The 27,505-nt window shown below is 44.4% G+C and overlaps 1 protein-coding gene across 25 annotated transcripts in view; it reads left to right on the forward strand.

Annotated features, from left to right (window-relative positions):
* The window catches only part of LOC102508199 (protocadherin gamma-C4), a 175,705-nt gene that overhangs the window by 131,206 nt on the left and 16,994 nt on the right, over positions 1-27,505 (forward strand). The window contains exon 1 of one of the 25 annotated variants that reach the window (XM_006184343.3): positions 11,794-14,408. The exons of 21 other annotated variants lie outside the window; for them this stretch is intronic. In XM_006184343.3, the coding sequence (XP_006184405.1) occupies positions 11,976-14,408 (2,433 nt within the window). In that variant the 5' untranslated portion in view covers positions 11,794-11,975. Of the gene's footprint in view, positions 1-11,793; positions 14,409-19,498; positions 22,054-23,539; positions 26,138-27,505 lie in introns of those variants that run through there. 3 more of the 25 variants (XM_006184352.2, XM_006184342.3, XM_006184341.3) reach the window with 3 other exon arrangements.

Genomic DNA, 27,505 nt, shown 5'->3' on the forward strand with positions numbered 1-27,505 from the left:
TTAATATCATTTTTATCATTTCTGTCACTGATTCTTTACATAGACACAAGTTTCCATCTGGTATCACTTTTCCTTTAGACTAAAGAGCTTCCTTTAATGTTTCTGGCAGCATAGATCTACTGGTTGCAAATTTTCTTGGTTTTTTGTCTGAAAAAAAAACCTTGATTTCACCTTCATTTCTGAAAGTTACCTTTGATAGATATAGAATTCTAGGTTGCCAGTTTTTTTTGTTTTTTGTTTTTGCTTTTGGCACTTTAAAGATACTGTTCCTCTCTTCTGCCTTGCATTATTTCTGAGAAGTGTAGAATGTTTCTTCTCTTTGTTCCCCTCTATTTAATATTTTCCTCTTACTGCTTCTAAATTTTTCTGTTTATCAATGGTTTTCAGAAATGATGATGATGGACCTTGGTGTGTTTCCTTACGGTGCATTTTCTTTATGGTGTGTTTAATCCTACTTAGGGTATAGGATGCTTCAGCTTCTTGATTGTGTGGGTCTATAATTTTCTTTAAATTTAGAAAGTTTTGGATTTTACTTATTCAGATACCATTTCTCTCCCTCTGTCCCGTTCTCTGTCTCTCTCTCACACACACATGCACGCACGCTCTCTTTCTCTCACACACATATAGAACTCCAATTTCACTTATGTTAGACCGCTTGATATTTTTCCCCACAGAGTTGTTGAAACTCTGTTTATTTTTTTTCAACCTTTTTTTCTCTGAAAATTGCCTCTAGGGAAAAAAACCCCAGAGATCCTAGGGCTCATCTCATTGCTTCCCTTCTCTATCTTGTACTTCTTTTGAGCCAATGTTTAAAAAATATTTTTTCCATATATTTTCATCAATGGTTAGTTCCACATTGTCAGGAAAAAAATTTTAACTTTGCCTTTTGCGCTAACAATATATCTTCAAAATCATTCTGTATCAATTTACAAAGATCTTTTCTTTTTATAGTTTCATAAAACTTCATTGTATGTGTACATATTATAGTCTGTTTAACCAACTATTGTTTTCCATTGAGGTAGTTTCCAATACTTTTGCTGTTACCAATAATGCTGTAATGAATAACCTAGTGCATATGTATTTTCATAATTTTAGAGGTGTCTATTTAGGGTACATTTCCAAAAGCGAGATATATAAGTCATTGGGTAAATGCCTATGTAGTTCTGTTAGATAGAACTAATTCCCTCCATATAGGCTGTACTATTTTGCATTCCAATAGGTGAGAATGCTTATTTTCTTATAGCCTCATCTGCAGGGTGTGTTGTCAAGCTTTTTAATTTTTGCCAATCTGATCAGTTTTTTTAAATCTCAAAGTAGTTTTATTAGAATTTCTCTCATTACTATTGAAGTTAAATACCTCTTCAAATGTTTAAGAGTTAGTCTATCTCTTTTAAAAAGTTTGTTCATGTTTTATATTTATTCTTCTGTTAGGACAAAACACTCAGAAAATCATCTGCACACTGAGAAACACGAAACAGTGCTTAGAGAAATTAAAATACTTCAGAGAGAAACTATGTTCATAGATTGAAAAATTCAATAATGTTAATTTTTCCCAAACTGAAGCTACAGATTCAATGCAATCCTAATCAATATCCTGAAGCCTTTTTAGTTTTTCAAGAAAGTGACAGAATGATGTAAAAATTTATATAAGAGATATTAGCCTTTTTTCCAAGATAAAAGTTGCAAGTATTTTCTCCCAGTACGTTATTTGCTTTCAACTTTTTTTGGTATGCTTGCAATGCAGTCTTTTTTCCCCTTCATTTTTCTCTTCATATAATCAAATGATCCAGTCTTTTCTTGTATTACATTTAGGTTTTGAGTAATAGAAAGCCTTGCCCTACACTCAGGTATAGAAACAATTATCATAGTTTTCTTCTAGTACTTGTGTGGTGTTTCAGTCTTTAGATTTAGATCCCTGACCTATATGAACTTTATTCGTGTGTGTGCTGACACATGGAATTAATTTTACCACTTATCCTAAGTGGCTACCCAGTTGTCCCAGTATCATTTATTAAAAACTTCATCTTTGTCTCAGTGATTTGAGATCCCATCTTTATCATGTACAAAACTCCTATATTGGAGCCTCCAGGAGAGCTCACGTGGATGGACACTCCTGGAGTGTCTGCCACCAGCTTTTGTGTCCCCTGGGCTGGCCACACTGCCCCTGCCCCCCAAGGAGAACTTTGGGGATCACTGGGTGGGTCTGGCCCAGGTTCCTGTGGGGTGGCTGCCTCTGCCCTTGGGCCTGGTGTGTGGGAGATTCTGTGTGAGCTTCCCAGGAGAATGGGGTCTCTGTTTCCCCCAGTCCCGCAGAGCTCCTGGAGTTGAGCCCGCTGGCCTTCAGGGCCAGATGTCCTTGTTTCTCATCCTCCCAGTGCTGGAACCCCGAGCTGGGGAGCGTGGCGTGGAACTTGGGGCCCCCACTCCTGCAGGAGGGCCTCTGCGACTTAGTTGTTCTTCAGCTTGTGGGTTGCCAACCCCAGGGTTGTGGAGCCTGATTATGTCACAAGTGCACCCATCCTGCCATCCCACTGTGGTTCCTTCTTTGTGTTTCCATTTGGGGAGGATGTTTTTTGCTAGGTTCCAGTCTTTTTCTTTTTTCTTTTTTTCCAATGGTTGTTTGGCAGTCAGTTGTGGTTTTGTTGTGGTGGTGAGTACAGGCGAGTTCATGGTCCTACTACTCTGCCATCTTCAACACCCCCTCCTTTGGTTTATTTAAAAATTATTTTTCTCGCTTTTTCGCCAGCTGAGAATTTTTTCTTTTTTCTCTTTTTTTTTTTTTTTTTGGTGGAGGAGAGGTAATCAGGTTTGTTTATTTTAATTTTTTTTTATGGAGGTACTGGGGATCGAACCCAGGACCTCATGTGTGCTAAGCACACATTCCACCACTGACCTGTACTCTAACCCCTCCAGCACTACCCCAGCCAGCTGTTTACTTCACTTATTGTTCTTTCATTTATGTTGATGTAGTTGTTTAAGAGATAAATTTTCCTTTGAGTACTACTTTAGCTATACCCATAGGTTCTTCTGTAATATGTTAATTATTATTGTTTTCTAGAAATTGTGCAGTTTTGAATTTCTATTTTCCCTTTGATCATGGAATTATTTAATACAGACCTCCCACACACACCCATATAGAAAGACTTTTTTTGTTTTCTGAATGTGTTATAAATATCAGTGTTTATTGTGTTATTGTACAATGCTATCTATATTATTTTTACTGTGGGAATTTAATGAGGTTTGGTTTGTGGTCTAATTTATAATCTTGTGTGTATGCGGGAATTTCTCAGAGCACACCTGAGAAGAAAGTATGTTCTCTATTCTCGTGTTATCTGATATATAACAATGACATCTACCTTTTTGATTGTATTGTTGGGACTTCTGGATCCTCATTAATTTGACCACTTGATCTGTTTTGGATTGGGAAAGGTGAAATCAAATCCTTTTATTCTTAGTGTGTGTTATGATGTGGTGTCTTTTGTGTTGTGATTCCTACTCACTGTGTTAGAAACTCATAGCTTAAATTCTATGTTTAGCAGTTCAAAATGGAGTCACAGTGGCCAGTGTGAGCTTCCACATTAGTTGTTTTGAATATCTGTTGTAGATGTGTGAATATCTTAATGTAAAAAATTAAGTGTTACTTTAGGTGAGGAATTTGTTTGGTAACATCTATCGAAAGACTTCACTGGAACAACCAGTAGAGACAAGATCCCCCTGGGGTGTAACCATTATGCCCTATATTGGTGGAGTCCTTAAAATAAGACCATTGAGTTGGGCGACTTGAAGACTTCTTGCTGGAGCAGCCAACTCCACACTGCTGAGAGCTGTTCCAGACTGACACTGCTGGAGACTGTCTGAGTAGAGACCACTCGAGGGGACTGGAGGGCACTGCTGAGATGCCTCCTGGGACTTCCCCTTGAGGTGGTTCGCTACCCCTTTTCTATTTTTATGTCTTTGACTAACCTGTGCTGTATGCTAATTGTGTGCAGTAAACCAAGTGATTGGTGAATTGAGTATTGGCTACATTTAGTGTATTTCCAATCCTGTGTTCTTGCGTGGCCTTACAGCTGGGCCTTGCCATGGGGTGTCTTTGTCTAAATCTCCTTGTATCTCTATAGTTCTAGTATGTGAACTGTTACATTTTTTGGCACATAGATATTCATAACTTAAATTTTCATGGTGAATTGTAGCCTTTGGCATTAATAAGTACTCCGTATCTTGTTTGAAGCTTTTTGTCCCGAATTCCATGTTGTCAGATATTAAGATTTTTAATATTTATATTTTTCTTGTGTGCTTTTCTTCGCCCATCCTTTCACTATTAATCTTTCTGCATTATTTTATCTTAGATGTATACAGCCTAGAGTTGGACTGGGCTTTGCAACCTATTTTGAAAACCATTTTAAAAATAGATGAGTTAAACCCACTTACATATATTGAGATGACAGATATATTTGATTTCAATTCTGTCATGTTATTTTATGTCGTGTTTTCATATGTATTTTTGTATTTGCCCTTTCTCTTTTTAAAATTTTTATTTTATTTTTAAAACTAAAGTATAGTTGATGCACAATATTATATAATGTATAACATATAAGTTATAATGTACAAGTTACAGGTGTACAGTATAGTGATTCACAATTTAAAAAAAAAACTCCTGTATCATGCCAGAAGATTTTAAAGATCAAAAAGTCACACTTTTTTCTCAAAGTTACCATTATATATTGAAAGGAATCGATTTTTTTTTTAGAAAAAATAAACAACCCAGCCATATAAGGCTACCTATTTGGTAAGAACTGATAATAATTTAGATACCAGTATAATAACAGCATGATTGGTAAAAATTAAACAAATTCCATCTCTCTAAGGAGACTTTAGGTCTTTTAGGGAATTTTCATGTGGACAAATTTAGCACTTTTTATGGATAGTTTTCTGGTATATTTAAGTTTGTGGTATAATAAACAAGAGAGTACTAGTGTGATAAAGACTAGAATAGAATAGCATGTTTAAATCACTGATGGTAGTTCTAAAATATTTTAATGAGATAATTTCATAATTCACAGGAATATCTTTTTAAATCAAAGTATGCAAAGTATTTTTCACATAAACTTCAGGTAAATTACACATAATATTAAGGATAAACCTTTCAGCTTTCACCAAATTCTGTCTGAATTGTGATACGTGTTTGGTTGATCTATTGATATGTTTTTATGCCATTTCTCCTTGAATGATCCCTTAATTTGACCTTAGGATGTTCCTCAAATAAGCAAATTAGATTGAATTCAAAGATTATTAGAGAATATTTCGATTTTTAGGGGATGATACATATAAGTTTTGCCTTGAATTCAGTAATTTAATAGTATCATGAGTAAGATTTTCTGATGTTAATGACTCTAATAAATAATATTAGATAATTACCTAATATTTTAAAAATAATAGGTAATACTTATGGAGAGCCTCTCTGTGCCAAGGAAAGCTGGCTTCATGAGCATGTGACCTGTGCCATCATACTGACTCCCATTTTTAGAGGGGCCCTGCATTTGGGTTAAAGTTCTGCTGTCATCATCTTAAAATTCTAGGTATTTTTAAACAAGGAGCTCCCTGTTCTCATTTTGCACTGGTCCCGCAAATTGTGTAGCCAGTCCTGGTACTAAGCACTGTATTTCACAAAGAGAGCATATAATTTAATTTACTTTTTTAAGGATTATTTGGTTTCTACATGTGAAACAGGGTTTACAGAAAGCAAAAGAGGAAGTAAGAAGATCAGATAGGATGCTATAACAGTATTTAATGTGGCTTTGTCTCAGGTGGTGGCAATAGGAAAGTAATTGATAGATTCAAAAATAAATTTTGGAGGTAGTAGCATTGACATGAACTGATAGTGAATTCAGTGTGGGGATGTATAAAAAGATGTTAAGAATGACCTGAGAATTTTTTACTGGACTTAGAAGTGCCCATTGTTAGATGAAGAATGTTGGAGAAAGAACAGATTGGAAGGTGTGGTTAAGAGCTGGGTTTGACATGCTAAGTGAAAGAAGCCAGATGGAAAAGGCTATGTATTTTAAAATTCCCTTTTTGTGAAATTTCTAGAAAAGGCAAAATTATAGAGAAAGTGCATCAGTGGTTGCCTGAAGCTGGGGGTAGGAGCAAGAATTGACTGCAGACAGGCAGGAAGGAATTCTGCAGGGGTGATAGGAATATTCTAAAACTGGATTGTGGTATTGGTTGTGTAACTGCATAAAATTGCTCCAAGTCTTTGATTGTCTAGGTGAACTGTATGGTAAATACAAAGATATGAAAAGATTAAAACGAAAGATTAAGATGCTCGTGATTATGTTAAGGAGTACTATTATTATTCCCATTTTACAGATAAAGAAAATAAGTTAAAAATAAAAGCTTCATGGTTATATAGCTACTAAGTGTAATATCCAGTATTGGAACTCAAGTCTTTTTTACCTTAAGACCTCACTCTTGACCACTGTAATATATTCACTTACTATTTTAAAATTATGTGTGCTGCATCTCACTGATCAGAGGCTCTCTTGGAATTATAAAACAGAGGAAAGAAAAAAGAGACTGGAAAATTGTATTGCTCCTGTGCACTGGTGCTTCCATTTCCCCTGGATATAGGTGACAGCAAGTTATACCACTTGGTTTTTTTGTTTGTTTTTTTAAATGTGTGTGTCCAATGTGAGTTATACTATCACACCTTACTTGGCTCTTGGGCAAACTGTATTTTCTCTTTCAAATCATTAGGTTAAGGAATAGTTTCATTAGACCCATTGGTAGCTTAAAAGAGTGAATGTATCTTCTAAAAATGCTTTCTCTTAGGCAAAATGGATGCACACAAATGAATACATATAGTCCTTAGTGCATTTTATGCTTACGAACGCCATTAGCGTAGAGATTGCTATGTTAATAAGCATTAAGTATGGGGAGATGCTGGCCAAAGGATATCAACTTTCAGTTATAAAATGAATAAGTTCTGGAATGTGCTGTACACCAAGGTGACTATAGTTACTAAGACTGTAGTGTAACTTAATTTGTTAAGAGGGTAGATCTTAAGTGTTCTTACCACATACATTAAGAAATGGCAATTAGGTGAGGTGATGGATGTTAACCATATTGCATTGATCATCTCACAGTATATACATGCATTAAATCATCATGTTGTATATGTTAAATTATATAATTTTATTTATCAATTATACTTCCATAAAGCTGGGAAAAAAGTAAGTATTAAGTACCTACTGTGCTAGACACTGAAGATACAAGTGATCATCAGAACAGGCGTGGCCTGTCTTCCTGCAGCTTTTTTTTCAGTGGGAGAGTCGGGCATTATGCTTAAACAAAATGTAACTATAAAATTTTAAGTTGTGCTAAGTTCAACAAAGGAAAATATAAGGTTCTCTGACGGAGCATAACAAAGGATCCTGGTTTTCACTGGGGCCAAAAAGAAGACCTCTGTTAGGAAATAACATTTAAACTGAGACCTGAAATATTTGTAGAAATTAACAGGGCAAAGGGAAGGGGGAGGGAAAGAAGCTCTCCTAGAGGAGGAACAGAACAGCCTCTGAAGGCCCTGGGGCACAAAAGAGCTTGATTGATGACCATACTGAAAGCTGTGTAATGGAATACATGAGAACTTGAATACTATGCAAGGATTTGGTATTTTATTTCAAGGGTGGTGAGATGCTACTGAGGAGTTGTTGTGTTTTTTTTTTTAACATTTTTTATTGATTTATAATCATTTTACAATGTTGTGTCAAATTCCAGTGTTCAGCACAATTTTTCAGTCATACATGGACATATACACACTCATTGTCACATTTTTTTCTCTGTGAGCTACCGTAACGTTTCGTGTATATTTCCCTGTGCTATACAGTATAATCTTGTTTATCTATTCTACAATTTTGAAATCCCAGTCTATCTGTTCCCACCCTCCGCCCCCCTGGCTACTGAGGAGTTTTGAGCTGAAGATCCAATTAAAATTAAGAAGATCACTCTAGCTACTGTAGACAATGGCTCCAAGGGTTTTGCTGGCTTATGAAGCCGTCTTAGGAAAACTATGGGCCTTACTGTTGGTTTGTTTTTTATTGAGGTATGGTCAGTTTACAATGTTGTGTTAATTTTTGGTGTACAGCATAGTGATTCAATTATACATAAATGTCTACATATTCCTTTTTCATATTCTTTCTCATTATAGGCTATTACAAGGTATTGAATATAGTTCCCTGTGCTGTACAGTAGGAACTTGCTGTTTATCTATCTTATGCATAGTAGTTAGTATCTGCAAATCCCAAACTCCCACTTTATCCCTACCCCAATCCTTTTCCTCTGGTGCATCTGTTTGTTAGCTGTTACCCTCATCTCATCACAGAAAACTTTCTCACATCCTCATAGCTGACTCCAATTTTGCCATTCCTCAATTCCTTTTTTAAGTCCACATATAAGGGATCTCATATGGCATTTTTCTTTATTTTTCTGGCCCACTTCACTTAGAATGATGATCTCTGGGTCTATCCATGTTGCTGCAAATGGCATTATTTTATTCTTTTTACGGCTGAGTAGTATTCCATTGTATGTATGTGTATATGTATGTATGTATATGTGTGTATATATATATACACACATACATACATACATACACATACCACATCTTGTTTATCCAGTTATCTGTTGATGGACATGTGGGTTGTTTCCATGTCTTGGCTATTTTAAATAGTACTGCTATGAACATTGGGGTGCATGTATCTTTTTGAATTATATTTTTCTTCAGGTATATGCCCAGGAGTGGGATTGCTGGATTACACTGTAAATCTATTTTTAGTTTTTTAAGAAACCTCCATACTATCCTCCATAGTGGTTGTACCAATTTGCAGTCCCACCAACAGTGTAGGAGGATTCTCTTCTCCACACCTTCTCCAGCATTTACTGTTTGTAGACTTTTTAATGATGGCCATTCTGGCTTGTGTGAGGTGATATCTCATTGTGGTTTTGATTTGCGTTTCTCTGACAATTAGTGATGCTAAGCATTTTTTCATGTGCCTATTGGCCATTTGTATGTCTTCATTGGGGAATTGCTTGTTTAGGTCTTCTGCCCATTTTTGGATTGGGTTGCTTGTCTTTTTGATGAGTAAGGTGTATGAGCTGTTTGTATATTTTGGAGATTAGTCTCTTGTCAATTGTGTCATTTGCAAATATTTTCTCCCAATCTGTAGGTTGTCATTTTGTTTTGTTGATGGTATCCTTAGCTGTGCAAAAGCTTTTAAGTTTAATTAGGTCCCATTTGTTTGTTTTTGCTTTTATTTCCATTACTGCAGGATCTGATGCAAAAAATATATTGCTGTGATTTATGTCCAGGAATGTTTTGCATGTTTTCCTCTAGGAGTTTTATAGTATCTGGTCTTACATTTAGGTCTTTAATCTATTTTGAGTTTATTTTTGTATATGGTGTTAGAGAATGTTCTAATTTCAGTCTTTTATAGGTAGCTGTCCAGTTTTCCCAGCACCATTTATTTATTGAAGAGACTGTCTTTTCTCCATTGTATATTCTTGTCTCTGTTGTCATAGATTAATTGGCCATAAATGTGTGGGTTTATTTCTGGACTTTCTATCCTGTTCCATTGATCTGTGTGTCTGTTTTTGTGCCAGGACCATATTGTTTTAATTACTGTAGCTTTGTCATATAGTCTGAAGTCAGGGAGCATGAATGCCCCAGCTCCTTTCTTCTTTTTCAAGATTGTTTTGGCTATTTGGGGTCTTACGTGGTTCCATACAAATTTTAACATTTTTTGTTGCACCTCTGTAAAGAATGTCATTGGTAATTTGAGAGGGACTGCATTGAATCTGTAAATTGCCTTGGGCATATTGGCCTTACTGTTAGAGGGAAAACTACTTCAGCTTTTAAAAGCTAGTTTTTGGAAACTACAATGTCAATTAAGTGGTGGTGACTGTGGAAAAAATGATGGATAAGTCAGTATATCTGAAAAGCCCAGTAGTCAGTGTATTTCAAACTTTAATGTACATTCAAATCATCCCCATATTTCCAATTCTGTTTCAGTAAGTCCAGAGTGGGGCATTTCTGCATTTCTAACAAGCTCCCAGGTAATGCCCATGCCACTGGTCCTTGGCTTACATTTTGAGTACCAAGTGACTGGGCTATATATAGTCTGTATGCTAAATTCTAAATATATTCTATAGAATGTATTTAATTCTATAGAATGTATTTAATTCTATAGAATGTATTTAATTCTATAGAATGTATTCTATGTTATGATACCTGTCACCCTTCTTGGTGGTTTGGACAATTGTTAAATTTGAGTATTTCAAACTAGAGGTTTTAAGAGATAAAAGTATTGAGGATATGGAGAGACAGGTCAAATGTGGCTTTTTTAAATTATTTTTTTCTTTTTTCTTTATGGGGGTAGGTAATTAGGTTTATTTATTTATATTTGGAGGAGGTACTGGCGATTGAATACAGGACCTCATGCATTCTAAGTATGCACTCTACCACTTGAGATATACCCTGCCCCTCAAATGTGGCTTTTTATCTCTTCAATAAATACTTTATATATACTTAATTCCTATGTACCTATCTAACCTGTCTGCCTGCCTCAGGATTCTGTTACACTTCAGAAAGGACTGTATGCAGTCAAAGTGATGTTCAAGATCAGTGTGCAGAAATAGTATAAGGTTCTTTATTCTTTACATCCAGTATCTAATGGGTTGATGTACATCATTAATTGAGGCTTACTCTGCCAGGTATTTTATCGGCTTTTTTCGTTTAATAAGATAGGAACCCAGGAACCCTCAGAGGATGGTTTGTTGTCCAAAGATGTACACCTCAGTTCTAACTTATTTCATAGATGACTCTCTTATACATTATCCTAATCATTGTTTCGTAACTACAATCCTATGTGCAGAAAACTTGAGGCTCTTTATTCTGTGGCTAAAGTCTTCGTATTTCTGATACCTCAGTCATTTTATAAATGTCCCATGTGGTAAACCTGGCCTTTTTTCTTTTCTGTTTTTTTTGGGGGGTGGGGTGGGGTGGGGTGGGGTTATACTTTGTTAGCAATGCAACTTCTCTTTGTGGCATATGATCTTGAGAAACGGATTGATCAAGCAAGGGGAAGAAACAGTAGAGATTATGCTCACTGGGAAAGACACAATAGGAAAATTTCACATTGCTCCCTGGTTCTTAAGAAGTAAGAGTGAAGCAACAACATCTACTTTAAAAAGAAATCTGAACTGTATTTTAAAATTTCATGAAACCAAGTTAAACCCAATAGATGGCAGCTCTGTAGATTTTCTCTACTTAGGACGTGACCTGGAATTCTACAGTGTCATTTCATAAGAGATTTAAAAAAACTGAAATTAACACGTCCACAGAAGTGCTAAATGCCTTCGTTACAGGTAGAGTCTGGCTAGATGAGTTTTACCCAGGCCTCCAACAAACCAGATAACGTTGCGTCGTTTTTGGTTTGGCTTGATCCCCCTTAAAGACAGCGGTTGAAGTGTTTAATAGGCCTTGGTTCGGCTTGAAGACTTGCAGAAACAGCAGCTTCCATCACCCTGTAGTTGGCTTTCCAGCTAAGGTGGGTTTCCGATGTACAGATACTGCCAAGGAACTCTGGCTTTAAACTCTGGAAGAAAGCCAGAAGAAAGAAGTTCCTGGCGCTAGCACTTGTCCCGCTCAAAGAGCCGGGCGCTAGCGCATTCTTCGTGCAGTTATTGGCTGGGACTCTGCGTGCCGCTGTCGGCCAATGAAGACGCTGGATATCTGGCCCCGGCCCGTCCCCTCTCGGCGCCGCGGGATGAGGCAGAGACTGAACAGCCTGCGAGCAAATCAAAGGCATCCAGAAAGCCATGTCCGACTCGGAGCCCAGCGCCCAAGCGCTAAGCCCGCTGAAAGTTTTTCATCAAAAGAGCCGGGACGATCTGGACCCCGCTAAGAGGAACTGCCTTTGAGTGAGATGGTCCCGGAGGCCTGGAGGGGCGGACTGGTAAGCACCGGGAGAGTGGTGGGAGTTTTGCTTCTTCTCGGTGCCTTGCACAAGGCTTCCGCCGCCGTCATTCGCTATGAGATCCTGGAGGAAAGAGAGAAGGGTTTTGTGGTGGGCAACGTGGTTAGGGACCTTGGTTTGGATCTCGGCAGCCTGTCAGCCCGCAAGCTCCGGGTGCTGTCCCGAGCTAGCCGAAGATTCTTTGAGGTGAATCGGGAGACGGGAGAGATGTTCGTGAATGACCGCCTGGATCGAGAGGAGCTCTGCGGGACACTACCCTCCTGCACCGTAACTCTGGAGTTGGTAATGGAGAGGCCGCTAGAGCTGTTCAGCGCGGAAGTGGTGATCCAAGATATTAACGACAACAATCCTTCTTTTCCTACCCGGGAAATGAAATTGGAGATTAGTGAGGCTGTAGCGCCGGGGACGCGCTTTCCGCTCGAGAGCGCGCACGATCCCGACGTGGGTAGCAACTCTTTACAAACCTATGAGCTGAGCCGAAACGAGTACTTTGCGCTTCGAGTGCAGACGCGGGAAGACAGCACCAAGTATGCGGAACTGGTGCTGGAGCGCGCTCTGGACCAGGAGCGAGAGGCAAGTCTCCAGTTAGTGCTGACAGCGTTGGACGGAGGAACTCCGGCTCGCTCCGCCAGCCTTCCTATTCGAATCATAGTGCTGGACGCGAATGACAATGCGCCCACCTTCAACCAGTCCTTGTACAGGGCGCGCGTCCTGGAGGATGCACCCCCTGGCACTCGCGTGGTGCAAGTCCGTGCAACGGATCTGGATGAAGGCCCCAATGGCGAAATCATTTACTCCTTCGGTAGTCACAACCGTGCTGGCGTTCGGGAACTATTCTCCTTAGACCTCGTAACTGGGGTGCTGACAGTCAAGGGTCGACTGGACTTTGAAGACACGAAACTCCATGAGATTTACATACAGGCGAAAGACAAGGGCGCCAATCCCGAGGGAGCACATTGTAAAGTTTTGGTGGAGGTTGTGGACGTGAATGACAATGCCCCGGAGATCACAGTTACCTCTGTGTACAGCCCAGTCCCCGAGGATGCCCCTTTAGGAACTGTCATCGCTTTGCTCAGTGTGAGCGATCTGGATTCTGGGGAGAATGGGCTGGTGACTTGCGAGGTTCCACCAGGTCTCCCCTTCAGCCTTACATCTTCCCTCAAGAATTACTTTACTTTGAAAACCAGCTCAGCCCTGGATCGGGAGACTGTGCCAGAATACAACCTTAGCATCACGGCTCGAGATGCGGGAACCCCTTCCCTCTCAGCCCTCACGACAGTGCGGGTACAAGTGTCCGACATCAATGACAACCCTCCACAATCTTCCCAATCTTCCTACGATGTTTATGTTGAGGAAAATAACCTCCCTGGTGTTCCAATACTAAACCTAAGTGTCTGGGACCCCGATGCCCCGCAGAATGCTCGCCTTTCCTTCTTTCTATTGGAGCAAGGAGCTGAAATCGGGCTAGTGGGACGCTATTTCACAATAAATCGTGACAGTGGCGTCGTGTCATCGTTAGTGCCCTTGGACTATGAGGATCGGCGGGAGTTCGAATTAACAGCTCACATCAGCGATGGAGGCACTCCTGTCTTGGCCACCAACATCAGCCTGAACATATTTGTCACTGATCGCAATGATAACGCCCCCCAGGTCATATACCCTCGACCTGGCCAGAGCTCGGTGGAGATACTGCCTCGAGGTGCTGCAACGGGTCACGTGGTCACGCGGGTGGTAGGCTGGGATCCTGATGCAGGGCACAATGCCTGGCTTTCCTACAGCCTCTTGGGAGCCCCCAACCAGAGCCTTTTTGCTGTGGGACTTCATACTGGTCAAGTCAGCACTGCCCGCCCAGTGCAGGACACAGATTCGCCCAGGCAGACTCTCACGGTCTTGATCAAAGACAATGGGGAACCATCACTGTCCACCACAGCGACCCTGACTGTGTCAGTAACCGAAGAATCTCCTGAAGCCCGGGCTGAGTTCCCTTCCAGCTCTGCTCCCGGGGAGCAGAATAAAAATCTCACCTTCTATCTACTTCTCTCTCTAATCCTGGTCTCCGTGGGGTTCGCAATCACTGTATTGGGAGTGATCATATTCAAAGTTTACAAGTGGAAGCAGTCCAGGGACCTCTACCGAGCCCCCGTGAGCTCCCTGTACCGAACACCAGGGCCCTCTCTGCACGCAGACGCTGTGCGGGGAGGTCTCATGCCCCCACACCTTTACCATCAGGTGTACCTTACCACTGACTCGCGCCGTAGTGACCCGCTACTGAAGAAACCTGGTGCCGCCAGCCCGCTGGCCAGCCGCCAGAACACGCTGCGAAGCTGCGATCCGGTATTCTATAGGCAAGTGTTGGGTGCAGAGAGCTCCCCTCCGGGACAGGTAAGGGTTAGCAGGTCATCCTGGAATGACATTAATGCTTTTTATACCTGCATAACATTCAGGGAGGTATGGAGCTTTGTTTTTGGTTTTTTTCCTCAGTGATGAAATTGTTTTCCTAATTAGACATCCACATTTTCTTCCCAGGTCCATTGTAGTGCCTTTGTGGGGGAGGGGGCTGACCCATTTAGGACTGTGGTTTGTCGTTCCACACAATGTGGAGTTAATTGACTCATCTGTGGGCCCAGTTCACACCTTAAGCACTCACTTGCTGTCACAACTAACCAAGCCTGTTAAAGGGCCATTAAGCTATAATTCAAGATCTCAGCACTCAGAGCTTAGCTTGGTGTCATTGCATTGGAACAAGCTGCTGGAAAACTAACCAGTGGCAGCTGCTAGGAATATAAAAACTACCTCATCCGTCCATCTTTCAAATGGTTGCCACATCTGCGTTAAAACTAATGGTTTGCTTATGATTTGCCTTTGCCTACACAGATCCTGTACCTCATTCTCTGATGATTTTCTATGAGAAATATAAAATTCTAGGGTCTTTTAAATTTTATTTCAAGCACAGTACTGGAAATGATGTGGGTATTACTTACAAAATATTTTTATGTTACAATAGTAAGGCAGGCTTATTATAGAAAATTTGGAAAGTACAGAAAAGTATAAAGAAAAATATTAAAATTAACTATATTCCCCAAATCCAAAGGTAACCACCATTAATTACAGAAGTAAAGTGATCAGTTATTTTGAAAATAAATCCAGATAATCTAGAAAAACAAAGTACAAACGGAAAGTTCTTTTGTAACCAGCTTTATTCCCTATCCTTTCAGCATAATTTTTTGTAGGTATACACAGAGTGTGAAATGTAAGTAAATTCATAGCCTGAGAAAAAGATAAAACTTTCATTTATTTGGGATAGTGTTCAGGTGACTGCAAGGCCTTTGTCTTGGAGTGAAACTTAAGGTACTTCCAATTGTGGGAGAACTGCAGTTCCCACAAACTGTTACTTAGTAATAACAAAGTGTATTACTGCCATCAACCATCGGATTTGCCAGTTAGACATAGGAAGCTCCACCACTTACCAACTATGAGTCCTTGGCCAAGTTAATCTCTTATCTCAGCCTTTTCCAAGAGTAACAAGGGTTTTATAAGATTAGTGCATAATATAATGTATGTACAATGCCTGCTGTTTCACAAGTTAAAAAATTCGTAGCTGCTGTTGTTGTTATTATTATTATTAGTTTTTTATCCACCCCAAATCTTAAATACATTTTGGAAATGAGCAAATCTGGAGACAGCCAAAGATGAGAAAGTAGAGACATATATGGAAAGACTAAAGAAGGATGAAAGCCAGAGAGAAGCAGCTTCTGCTTTTCTGGTCAGACTGGAAAACAACTGGCATTTTTGCTAGAATGATGTTCTCAAACTTGGTTGCACACCAGAATTACCTAGGGACCTTTTATTCTCATTCTTTTTTAAATGGAAGTGTAATCAGTTTACAATGTTGTGTAAGTTTCTGATGTACAGCGTAATGTTTCAGTCATACATGTACATGCATATATTCCTTTTCATATTCTTTTTCATTACATGTTCCTATAAGATTGACTATAGTTCTCTGAACTATACAGTAGAAACTTGTTGTTTATCTATTTTATATATAGTAGTCAGTATCTGCAAATTTCGAACTCTGAGTTTACCCCTTCCTACCCTATTTCCCCTCACCCTGGTAAGCGTAAGTTTATTCTGAGTCTGCTGTTTTGTAAATAAGTTCATTTGTGTCACCTAGGGACCTTTTAAAAATTCTGAAGCCCAGGCCACATCCCAGATGGATGAGAGCACAATCCCTGGGGGTGGGACACAGACATGAGCATTTTTGAAGGTCCCAGGTGATTCCAATGTACAGACAAATTTGAAAATGATTGCCCTAGGACCTGCTGGTCTATCAGTTAGCATATTTTTGAGGCAGTGTTATTCTGGTGTTCACAGTACCAGGAGCCAGCCTCTTTGGGCCAGGGTGAACTTAAAAAAAAAAAATCCATGATGTTATTTTCCAACTTTAAAATGTTACATAGTATAGCTCTAGGAGAGCACTGAAGGGAAGAGGATAAGATATTTCAGTCATCTAAAGAGATCTTCCTAAACCACTAGCACCTGAGCAACTATTTCTTTGAAAATCTAGAGCTGGGTAATGGGTATAGGGTTTCTTTTGGGGGTGACAGATTTTTCTGTCATTATTACTATGGTGTTGGTTGCATCATTTTAGTGTGTGTGACTATACTAAAAACCACTGATTTGTACATTTTAAATGGTTGAATTATATGAATGAAAACTCAAAAAGCTGCTTTTAAAATCTAGGGTTAGGAGACTGACATACCTGGCATAAAAAGGTCAAGCCTAGGATAGGTAGGATTCAGGATTTATGATGCTCCAGTCCTAGTAATACAGACTGTATGCCTGTTTGTTTTGGTGTAAACTTAGAGATATAAGGACCTGAGACCTAAAAGAGGTCTAGCAGTTGGATATTAAATGCCATCAGTAAAGAGCTAGTTAATGGTCACAGGGACGATTGACTGGTAGAAAAATCATTTAAGATGTTACAGAAATAGGCTTTATTTCTTTCCAGACAGACCAGGGTGGAAATGAAGGGATTGTAGTATTCCACATACTAGTTTAGCTTTAGACAATTCTCCTAACTTTTCTGAACTCCAGGGTTCTCATTATAAAATCTTTCCAAATTGTGTGACAGTGAAACATAATGCATATAAAATGTCTGTCCTCAATATAAAGTACTGATAAAGTGCAAGTATTCAATAAATATTTGCTGAACTAATAAATGATAAGATCACTAATTCACTAGTTATTGAGCATCCCTATGTTCTACACACTTTATAAGATGAGAAGACACAGTCCCTGCCATTATGGTACACAGAGTACCATAGGAGATAGACATACACAAAAAAAATGATAATGGATATCTGTGTAGTACAAGAATCAATGGAAGCAGAGGAAAGGAGACATCTAAGGCAGCTTGGAGAAATCAGGAAGACTTCATAGAGGTGATGCTTGATCTGAGAACTAAAGGTTGAGTAGTAGATTGTCAATAAAGGGGAAAAGGTGATAGGGAGGGACTCTTGCAACAAATTCCATGCAGAGGGATAATGGTATTTCATTATTGCTGAACCTTAAGTGTGTTTGTAGAACAGTCTTTCAGGAGATAAAGTGAAGCAAGTAGACAGGAATTAAAGCTTGAGTTATCTTTAGGCCATGCGAAAGAGTTAATTTTATTCTGTATCCATGATAGTCATTGCAGAATTCTGTACTGACACACATATGCTATCAGGGGTTTTTGCTAGTTTGTTTTGGAGGGATTATTCTGGCAGCCATAAGTGAAATGGATTGAGGACAATTGGGACTGGAGACAAAAAGAACAGTTAGAAGGCTACTGAAATATTTGAGGAGAAGACTGATAAATGCTTGATGCAGCACAGTGACAGTATAGATGTAGGGAGTTGACTGTAGTGAAATCATCAGGACTTGCTCAGTGACATGACATAGGGAATGAGGGAGAGGAATGAGTCAAGGTTGGCCCTCCTTACTCCTCCCTATTGTGACTGAGGCAGCTGGGTGGACGATGGTGTCATTCTACTGAGATAGTGAATCCTGGCATAAACACCTGATAGGTCAGACGGATTCACACCTCTGGCATTCCATGGGAGAAAGTTCGGGGGTTTGGGGGTAAAAGAATACAGGATGCCAGATACCTCCCTTTGAGACCAGAATGCTGGTTGCTGGCCTCACCATCAAAAAATGTGGGGAGGAAAAGAACCAGGTTTTGCCGCTGGTTTTGGGAGCCAGTGGTAACTTATGTGAGGATTTGGATGAGTTAAAGAAAAAAAACTCAAGTCCAGGTCAGACTGGATTTTTCTCTCTATACTTTGGTGTGTTTGCCTCTCAAATTACAGTTTGCAGGTAACTACAGTGTGAATTGAGCTGTGTTTCTGCATTTGTGTAAGGTGGTAGCCAGGCACCGTGGGGTGGGGGGTGGTTCTGGATCGGGTAGGTGTGGGGTAAGATCAAATCTCCGCTTCCAAAAGGCCCTCCAGGGATCAGTGAAAAACTTGCTCTTTGGAAACAGTCTCTGTTGGTAATTAACAACATATCAAGCAGACCGTGGTGTCAAAGGAGATTTGTAGGCACAATGCTGTTGGTAGCTGATCTCAATCATTCAGGGAAGCTATTAAATCTGTGAACATTAGCATTCTGCCAGCTAATGAGATCCAGTCCTTAGTGTCTCAGACATGCTGATTCCTTACTGATTTGGAAAATCTCCCTCTCCTGGCTTCCTCCACCCTGCTTCATCCCCTTCCATACTGTCCTTGAAATCAATGAATGGTAATTTAATATATCACCAGCAAGTGTCTGAATAAGAGAGGTTTGGTTTCTGCTGTGCCTTCTATTATGACAAAAACGTGTACTGCATAGATTTAATTGGCTACATTAATGTGTAAGCCTTTTCTGCAAAGAGGTGGATATGTTTCTGAATAATCTGCAGAGGGGCAGAGTTTTTAGTATGTGGCAGTGCTTCTAATTAGCTGTTGCTCTAATACAATCAGATTGAGGCAGAAGCTACTCATTTAGAATATTGGTAGATGACAACACTGGCTTGAACAAAGTGACCAGTCTCAAATGGCTACTCACTCTCTGGGCTGCAGGTTGCTAGGGCTCATGCTGTCGCTGTTTTCCCCACCGAAAAGGGGCGGGGCGGGGGGGAGGGTTGGTGTGTTAAGAAAAAAAATACATATATGTTGTCTGCCTTAACACAGAGGTAATAACCCTTGGGGGAAAAATGCTGTTGAACAGGAGGAAGGCAAAAAGATAGGTGGTTTTGTTTTTTGGTTTTTGGGTTTTTTTTTTTTCCTCCAATTCTGCGACGCATTAACCCTGCTGCTATTGGGACGTTCTCTGCTTAGCCTATTGGCTGAGCCCAGGAGCCGCTGTCTACCAATCGGGTGGTGGAAGGCAGACAAATCTACCCCGCCACCAGCAAAAAACGGCGCGTAACCCTTGCGGCGCCGGCCCAGCCGCGCCAGAACTGGCGCGGGGAAAGGGAGATAGGTGTCTCCAGCTGCTGTGGCCGTTCTGGGGCGGGTCGGCTTATTCCGCTTCTCAGGACCAGATAGTGAACTAGCTGGCGGCAGCAATGCTCCGCAAGGTGAGAAGCTGGGTAGAAATCTGCCGGGGGGCTACCCTTTTGTTCCTTTTTTGCCACCTGGGTTACGTTTGTGGGCAGATCCGCTACCCGGTCCCAGAGGAGTCACAGGAAGGGACTTTTGTAGGGAATGTCGCCCAAGATTTCCTGCTGGATACAGAGAGTCTGTCAGCTCGCAGGCTGCAGGTCGCTGGAGAGGTGAACCAAAGACACTTCCGTGTGGATTTGGACAGCGGAGCCCTGCTCATCAAGAATCCAATCGATCGAGAGGCACTGTGTGGGCTCAGTGCCAGCTGCATCGTGCCCCTGGAGTTTGTAACGGAAGGGCCTTTGGAAATGTACAGAGCGGAGGTAGAAATCGTGGATGTGAATGATCACGCCCCCCGATTTCCTCGGCAGCAGCTGGACTTGGAAATTGGGGAGGCAGCTCCTCCAGGACAGCGTTTCCCCTTGGAAAAGGCTCAGGATGCAGATGTTGGGAGCAACTCCATCAGCAGCTATAGACTAAGCTCCAATGAACACTTCGCACTGGATGTCAAGAAGCGCAGCGACGGCAGCCTGGTCCCAGAGCTGCTCCTAGAGAAGCCTTTGGATCGGGAAAAGCAATCAGACTACCGCCTGGTCCTGACTGCTGTGGATGGAGGGAACCCCCCGAGATCGGGCACCGCGGAGCTCCGGGTGTCAGTGCTGGACGTGAATGACAACGCCCCAGCCTTCCAGCAATCCAGCTACAGGATTAGTGTGTTGGAGAGCGCGCCAGCCGGCATGCTGCTCATCCAGCTCAACGCCTCTGACCCGGACCTGGGTCCCAGTGGTAATGTCACCTTTTCTTTCAGTGGTCACACCCCTGATCGTGTGAGAAATCTCTTTAGCCTACATCCCACTACTGGAAAGCTTACCCTACAGGGGCCCCTAGACTTCGAGAGTGAGAATTACTACGAATTTGATGTTCGGGCTCGTGATGGGGGTTCTCCAGCCATGGAGCAACATTGCAGCCTTCGGGTGGATCTCCTGGATGTAAATGACAATGCCCCCCACATCACAGTGACCTCAGAGCTTGGGACTCTCCCTGAGAGTGCAGAACCTGGCACTGTGGTGGCGCTCATCAGCGTGCAGGACCCGGATTCAGGGTCAAATGGAGATGTGAGCCTCCGTATTCCTGACCACTTGCCCTTTGCCCTCAAGTCTGCCTTCAGGAACCAGTTCTCCCTGGTGACTGCTGGCCCCTTGGACCGAGAGGCCAAATCCAGCTATGACATCATGGTCACTGCTTCTGATGCTGGGAACCCTCCTCTGAGTACCCACAGGACTATTTTCCTCAATATTTCAGATGTGAACGATAACCCACCCTCTTTCTTCCAGAGGTCACATGAGGTGTTTGTTCCAGAAAATAATCGCCCAGGGGACCTGCTCTGCTCCCTTGCAGCCTCTGATCCAGACTCTGGCTTGAATGCGCTTATCTCCTACTCTCTCCTAGAGCCCAGAAATCGAGATGTGTCAGCTTCTTCCTTCATCTCTCTGAACCCCCAGACAGGAGCTGTTCATGCTACTCGATCCTTTGACTATGAGCAAACACAGACACTACAGTTTGAGGTGCAGGCCCGGGATCGGGGCAACCCACCCCTTAGTAGCACCGTGACAGTTCGTCTATTCGTGCTGGACCTCAATGACAATGCCCCAGCTGTGCTGCGCCCTAGGGCCCGGCCTGGTTCCTTATGTCCCCAAGCACTGCCTCCATCAGTTGGTGCTGGCCACCTAGTCACAAAGGTGACCGCTGTGGACTTGGACTCAGGTTATAATGCTTGGGTTTCGTATCAGCTCCTGGAGGCCCCAGATCCCAGCCTGTTTGCGGTCTCCCGCTATGCTGGGGAGGTGCGGACGGCCGTTCCCATCCCAGCTGATCTCCCGCCACAGAAGCTGGTCATTGTGGTAAAGGATAGTGGTAGCCCACCGCTCTCTACCTCTGTTACTCTCCTAGTGTCCTTGGAAGAAGACACTCATCCAGTTGTCCCCGATCTTCGAGAATCTTCAGCTCCAAGGGAAGGAGAATCCCGCTTGACCCTCTACTTGGCTGTATCGCTAGTGGCAATTTGCTTTGTCTCCTTTGGCTCATTCGTGGCACTAATCTCGAAGTGCCTGCGTGGGGCTGCCTGTGGAGTGACCTGCTTTCCCGCTGGCACCTGTGCCTGTCTCACCCGCTCTCGAAGGAGGGAGGGGCTTCCTCCTTCCAATGGGATCCTCCGAATCCAGCTAGGGTCAGATGATCCTATCAAGTTTGTTGATGTGGGCGGCCACTCTCATGGCTGTACACCCTTGGCTTCTGCACCCACTCGGAGCGATAGCTTCATGATGGTGAAGTCACCCAGTGCACCTATGGCAGGGGAACCTGTTCGCCCAAGCTGCCCACCCTCTGATCTTCTCTATGGGCTAGAGGTGAGACCTTTGCAGGCTCAGCCAATGCTTGAGGGTTATTCTGATGCAGACGTATGGCTGGGCCATGTCCCAGAGAGTACTGGTCTCTCTGTAAGAGCCCGTAGTGATGTCACCGTTTTTGTGAGTGGTAACTATGTGGTAGATGCTGTGCTTTCAGAAGTGTTTTGTGAATTAACCAGGGTGTTGTCAGATGAGTACTTGGACTGGGTTATGCCCTTATCTGAGAGTAAGAAGTGGAAATACATGATGAAGAGCCAGGGTTTTGTGGAACCATGCTGTTGGAATGAGGGAGCGTAGACGGCTCTGGTGAACAAGGGTAGGATGTACCAGGCAGGATGTGCCTAAACCCTGGGGGCTGCCTTCTCTACTCCTTCTGAATGAGGGGGTCAAGGTCTGTACTACCTTAACTCTAGGTTACACTTCCCAATGGATTGAAGGGAACTAATACCTTTGCCCCACAGTATCAACTACTCCATAACCCACTGTGAAATGCACTCTCTGCTTGAAATGTAGCAGAGAACAAAAAGAGGAAAGAGCCAAGGGAGTAGAGAGGCATCAGGTGGAAGCAAGGAACTTGTTGTCCATGTCTTCAGGACTCCCAATCAAGTCCCCACTGGGATTTGAGCTAGATGCAGTAGATTGGGGCAGGGAAACATCACCTCTTCGTGGGGGAAAAAGCTGTTAAGTGAAATCACTTAATATCAAAGAAGTGTTCTACTGCTAGGCATTCATAGAGACAGCCACTCTTGTAGTCTGTAAGTACAGGTCATCTGAACTGATGAAACCATGAAGCCTGGAGGCCATGCCTAGCCTCTCACCAACTTCCTTGGGTGACCTGGATCAGTTTCAGGAATGTTGTCCCCGCCACAAGCTGTGATTCCCATTCCACAGCTCAATTCTGGGACCTCAGAAACACTGACTCCTTATATATAGCCATCAGCTGACATAGAGATTCCTCGAAGTACTGCTGGAGAGTCAGAGCAAGACTCTAAAGGGTCCTAACACCTCTTTTCTCTCACTTTAGCAGCGTGTGGCAAGATGGGGGGAGTGGGGAGGGGGTAACAAATGGGCTTTGCCTCCATGAGGACAAGATTTTGTTGGTTCAAGCAAAGTAGTGGGAGCTTCTGAAGTCATGCAGGAAGTTACTGGGATAGAACACTGAGAAGTTTTGTACCACTTTGTCTTCCCTGGTGAGCACCATCTGAGCTGTCAAACTTTGCTGCCAAGGGGGCTAAATCAACCTGCGGCATGAAATAAATGGGGAGGTAGGAGGCTTCTGTGACAGATTTACAGCGCCTGTTCCTAAGGTTTCCAGGACCGTGGAGACTTTATAATTGGCTGAGAGCAGACAGACTTTTGGGCCAATCAGACTCAGAGCAGAGGTGGGGGATCTGCTCTTCATGCCCGCCTCTCCTCCCCCAGCTCCCCAGCTCCACTCAGATTCAATTCCCCTCCCCCCCCCCCACCCCCGCCATTTGGTGACTAAGAAGAACTGCTGTGGGCAGACAAACCTCGGAGCAGTTTTTAAGAGGCTGGAAGGAGACATAAGAGATTTCAGCTGCTACATTCCAAGCCCTGGGTCTACCTTGGAGACAGGACAGCACAGAGTCAGTGTCCAGGAATGGACTTCTGGGTCATGGGGCCCAAGACAGCCCCACAGCTCGCTGGGAAATGGCAAGTGCTGTGCATGTTGTCCTTGTGCTGCTGGGGCTGGGTGTCTGGGCAGCTGCGTTACTCAGTGGTGGAGGAGTCTGAACCGGGGACGCTGGTGGGGAATGTTGCTCAGGATCTCGGCTTAAAGGTGACAGATCTGTTGAGCCGCCGACTGCGGTTGGGCTCTGAGGAGAATGGGCACTATTTTTCCCTGAGCTTGAGGAGCGGTGCTCTGGCAGTGAATCAGAAAATTGACCGAGAGAGACTGTGTGGAGCCAGCACCAGCTGCCTGCTGCCAGTACAGGTGGTGACTGAACACCCCCTGGAATTAATCCGTGTAGAGGTAGAAATTCTGGATCTCAATGACAATTCTCCTAGCTTTGCCACTCCTGAGCGAGAGATACGCATCTCAGAATCGGCTGCACTTGGGGCACGATTCCCACTGGATAGTGCCCAGGATCCAGACGTGGGCACCAATACTGTGAGCTTCTATACTCTAAGCCCCAGCAGCCACTTCTCTCTGAATGTGAAGACCCTAAAAGATGGGAAGCTGTTCCCAGAGCTGGTGCTTGAGCAGCAGCTGGACCGTGAAGCCCAGGCAAGACATCAGCTGGTGCTCACTGCTGTGGACGGGGGTGTCCCAGCCCGCTCAGGGACCACCCTTATCTCTGTCACTGTGCTGGACATCAATGATAATGCTCCAGCCTTCCAGTCCTCAGTTCTCCGTGTAGCACTCCCAGAGAATACACCCATGGGTACACTGCTGCTCCGCCTCAATGCCACTGACCCGGACGAGGGCACCAATGGCCAACTAGACTATTCTTTTGGAGACCATACATCTGAGGCAGTGCGGAATCTCTTTGGCCTAGACCCTAGCAGTGGAGCAATCCATGTGTTGGGTCCCATAGACTTTGAGGAGTCAAGTTTCTATGAAATTCATGCAAGAGCCCGTGACCAGGGACAGCCAGCCATGGAAGGCCACTGTGTGATTCAAGTGGATGTGGGGGATGCCAATGACAATGCCCCTGCGGTACTCCTGGCCTCTTTGGTCAACCCTGTCCTGGAGAGCACACCAGTGGGCACAGTGGTGGGATTGTTTAACGTGCGGGACCGAGACTCAGGGAGAAATGGTGAAGTGAGCCTGGATATCTCTCAGGACTTGCCATTTCAGATTAAGCCTTCTGAGAACCACTACTCACTGCTAACCAGCCAGCCTTTGGACCGTGAGGCCACATCCCACTATATCATTGAGCTGCAAGCCCACGATGCGGGCTCACCTCCCTTGCACGCACATCTCACCATCAGACTCAACATTTCAGATGTTAACGACAATGCACCCTACTTCACCCAGCAGCTCTATACTGCTTACATCCCAGAAAACCGACCTCCAGGCTCCCTTCTCTGCACCGTGGCTGCCTCTGATCCAGACACTGGGGATAATGCCCGCCTCACCTACTCCATTGTAGGGAACCAGATTCAGGGAGCCCCAGCCTCCTCCTTTGTATATGTCAACCCTGAGGACGGGCGGGTCTTTGCCCAGCGTACCTTTGACTATGAGTTACTGCAGATGCTGCAGATCATGGTGGGCGTTCGAGACTCTGGTTCTCCCCCACTGCACGCTAACACATCTCTCCATGTGTTTGTCCTGGACCAGAATGATAATGCCCCAGCCGTGCTGCACCCCAGACCCGGCCGGGAACTCTCAATCCCCCAGCGTCTTCCTCGCTCAGCCGCTCCTGGCTCCTTGGTCACCAAGGTGACAGCCGTAGATGCTGATGCAGGCCACAATGCATGGCTCTCCTATTCACTGTTGCCGCAGTCCACAGCCCCGGGACTGTTCCTGGTGTCTGCACACACTGGTGAGGTTCGAACAGCCCGGGCTTTACTGGAGGATGACGCTGACACACAGCAGGTGGTGGTCCTAGTGAGGGACAATGGTGACCCTTCGCTCTCCTCTACAGCCACAGTGCTGCTGATTCTGGAGGATGAGGACCCTGAGGAAATGCCCAAATCCAGGGACTTCTTCATTCACCCTCCTGAGCGTTCAGACCTTACGCTTTACCTCATTGTGGCTCTTGCAGCCATCAGCCTCTTGTCCTTAGTCACTTTCACCTTTCTGTCAGCTAAGTGCCTTCGGGGGGGTGGGGGTGGGGGCCCGTGCTGCATGCGCCGGGACTCGCCCTCTCGCGAGTTCTACGCGCAGTCCAGCCCCAACCTACAAGTGAGCTCAGACGGCACACTCAAGTACATGGAGGTGACGCTGCGGCCCACGGACTCCCACAGCCATTGCTACCGGACGTGCTTTTCACCGGCCTCGGATGGCAGTGACTTCACTTTTCTAAGGCCCCTCAGCATCCAGCAGCCGTCAGCTCTGGCGCCGGAGCCTGACGCCTTCCGGTCCCGCTCTAACACGCTGCTCGAGCGGAGCCAGGTGAGGGGCTCGGCGTGACCCCTGGGGGCGGCAACCGAGAAGCCGCCCATCCACATCAGGGCCTTTGAACTTGCAGCCACCGCTCTGCTGCGGGCTCTACCCGAATGTCGGGACTGTTTGGACTGATTGCGCAATACCAGAGGTGTGGGCGAGGCAGGGATGGAGCTCTGAGCCCCGGGAGGTGACGGTGACTGTGGGCCTGGGGGTGAGGATAAGACCGACCCTGCCCCCACACGCCAGAAAAGGCTGGGGTCGGGCGATCATTTCGGCGACTTCCGCTGGGGTGGGAGTCCGGGTGCCGGTAGAGGTGCACACCTGCAGCTGGCCCACTCCGTGGGTCTTCAGGTTTCTTTTTAGGTTTCTTCCCACTCCCTCGACGTGTGACTGCTCTGTTATTCTCAACCCTCCTTATTCCTACAGGAAACCAACGTATTCGTTGGCAGGACAGAGGTGCACCCGCGGGGCCCTCCGCGCAGAACACACTCACGAGCCGCGCACAGCGCACGGGCTCCCCACGCCTCACCTGCGCGCGCGCACGCTCGTCGCACTTGGCCTTCCACGCACGCCGCGTTTACTGCCAGGTGCACACGCACGGGCTGTCCTAGCCCCCTTACCGCTTCCCTCCCACGCCGCTGCCGGCCCCAGAGGTCCTCACTGCTGACTCCGGGGAGGCGACATCCCAGGTGGTCTCCGCCTCAGGGTCCCAAAAGGAGCTCCTCCCATCCCCGCCCCGAAATGCCTCAGGGCTGGCCTGAGCCCACTGCGGGGAGCATGGGGGCTGCTCTAGGGGCGGGCGGGACTCTGTGACCCGCGGGCTGGCCGGTCCGTTAGGCTAAGGGCTCCGTGCAGACGGCGTCGGCACCTCCAGCCCAGAAGCCTAGCTGGAGCTGGCCGAACCCCGTTGTGGCCCGCGGCGCGGCGGGGCCCAGCCTGGGACCTGAGCAGTACCACCATCCTGTCCTCTCTCAGAAAGTGGGAGCCTGGAGTGCAAGGGCTCTGGGCGCTCAGAGATAGGCTTTTGGCTCCGTCGTAACCACAATGTTCCCAGAGATCTAGGATCGGGGCTTTAGGGGTGCCCAAAGCATCTGAGACTCTGGCAAGTCCTTTTTTCCCTGGCTGATGGAAAGCCACAGCCTCTGTCAGATGCCAAGGTGCCCTGATAAGTGGGGAAACTATAATAGTAAAAAGCACATGTTTCCACAACTGGGGAGCTTTATACAAAAAAATATCTATACACCACTCTGTTGCTACTGAGTCAGAATTATATTTTGAAACAACACCCCCATGTGATTATGATAGCTGATTGACTCTTACTACACACTTACCACAACATCTCATTTGTTCTTCGCAATGCTTTTGTTTAGCTAG

This window comes from Camelus ferus, chromosome 3, assembly GCF_009834535.1.
Source record: "Camelus ferus isolate YT-003-E chromosome 3, BCGSAC_Cfer_1.0, whole genome shotgun sequence".
NCBI classification, from domain to species: Eukaryota; Metazoa; Chordata; class Mammalia; order Artiodactyla; family Camelidae; genus Camelus; species Camelus ferus.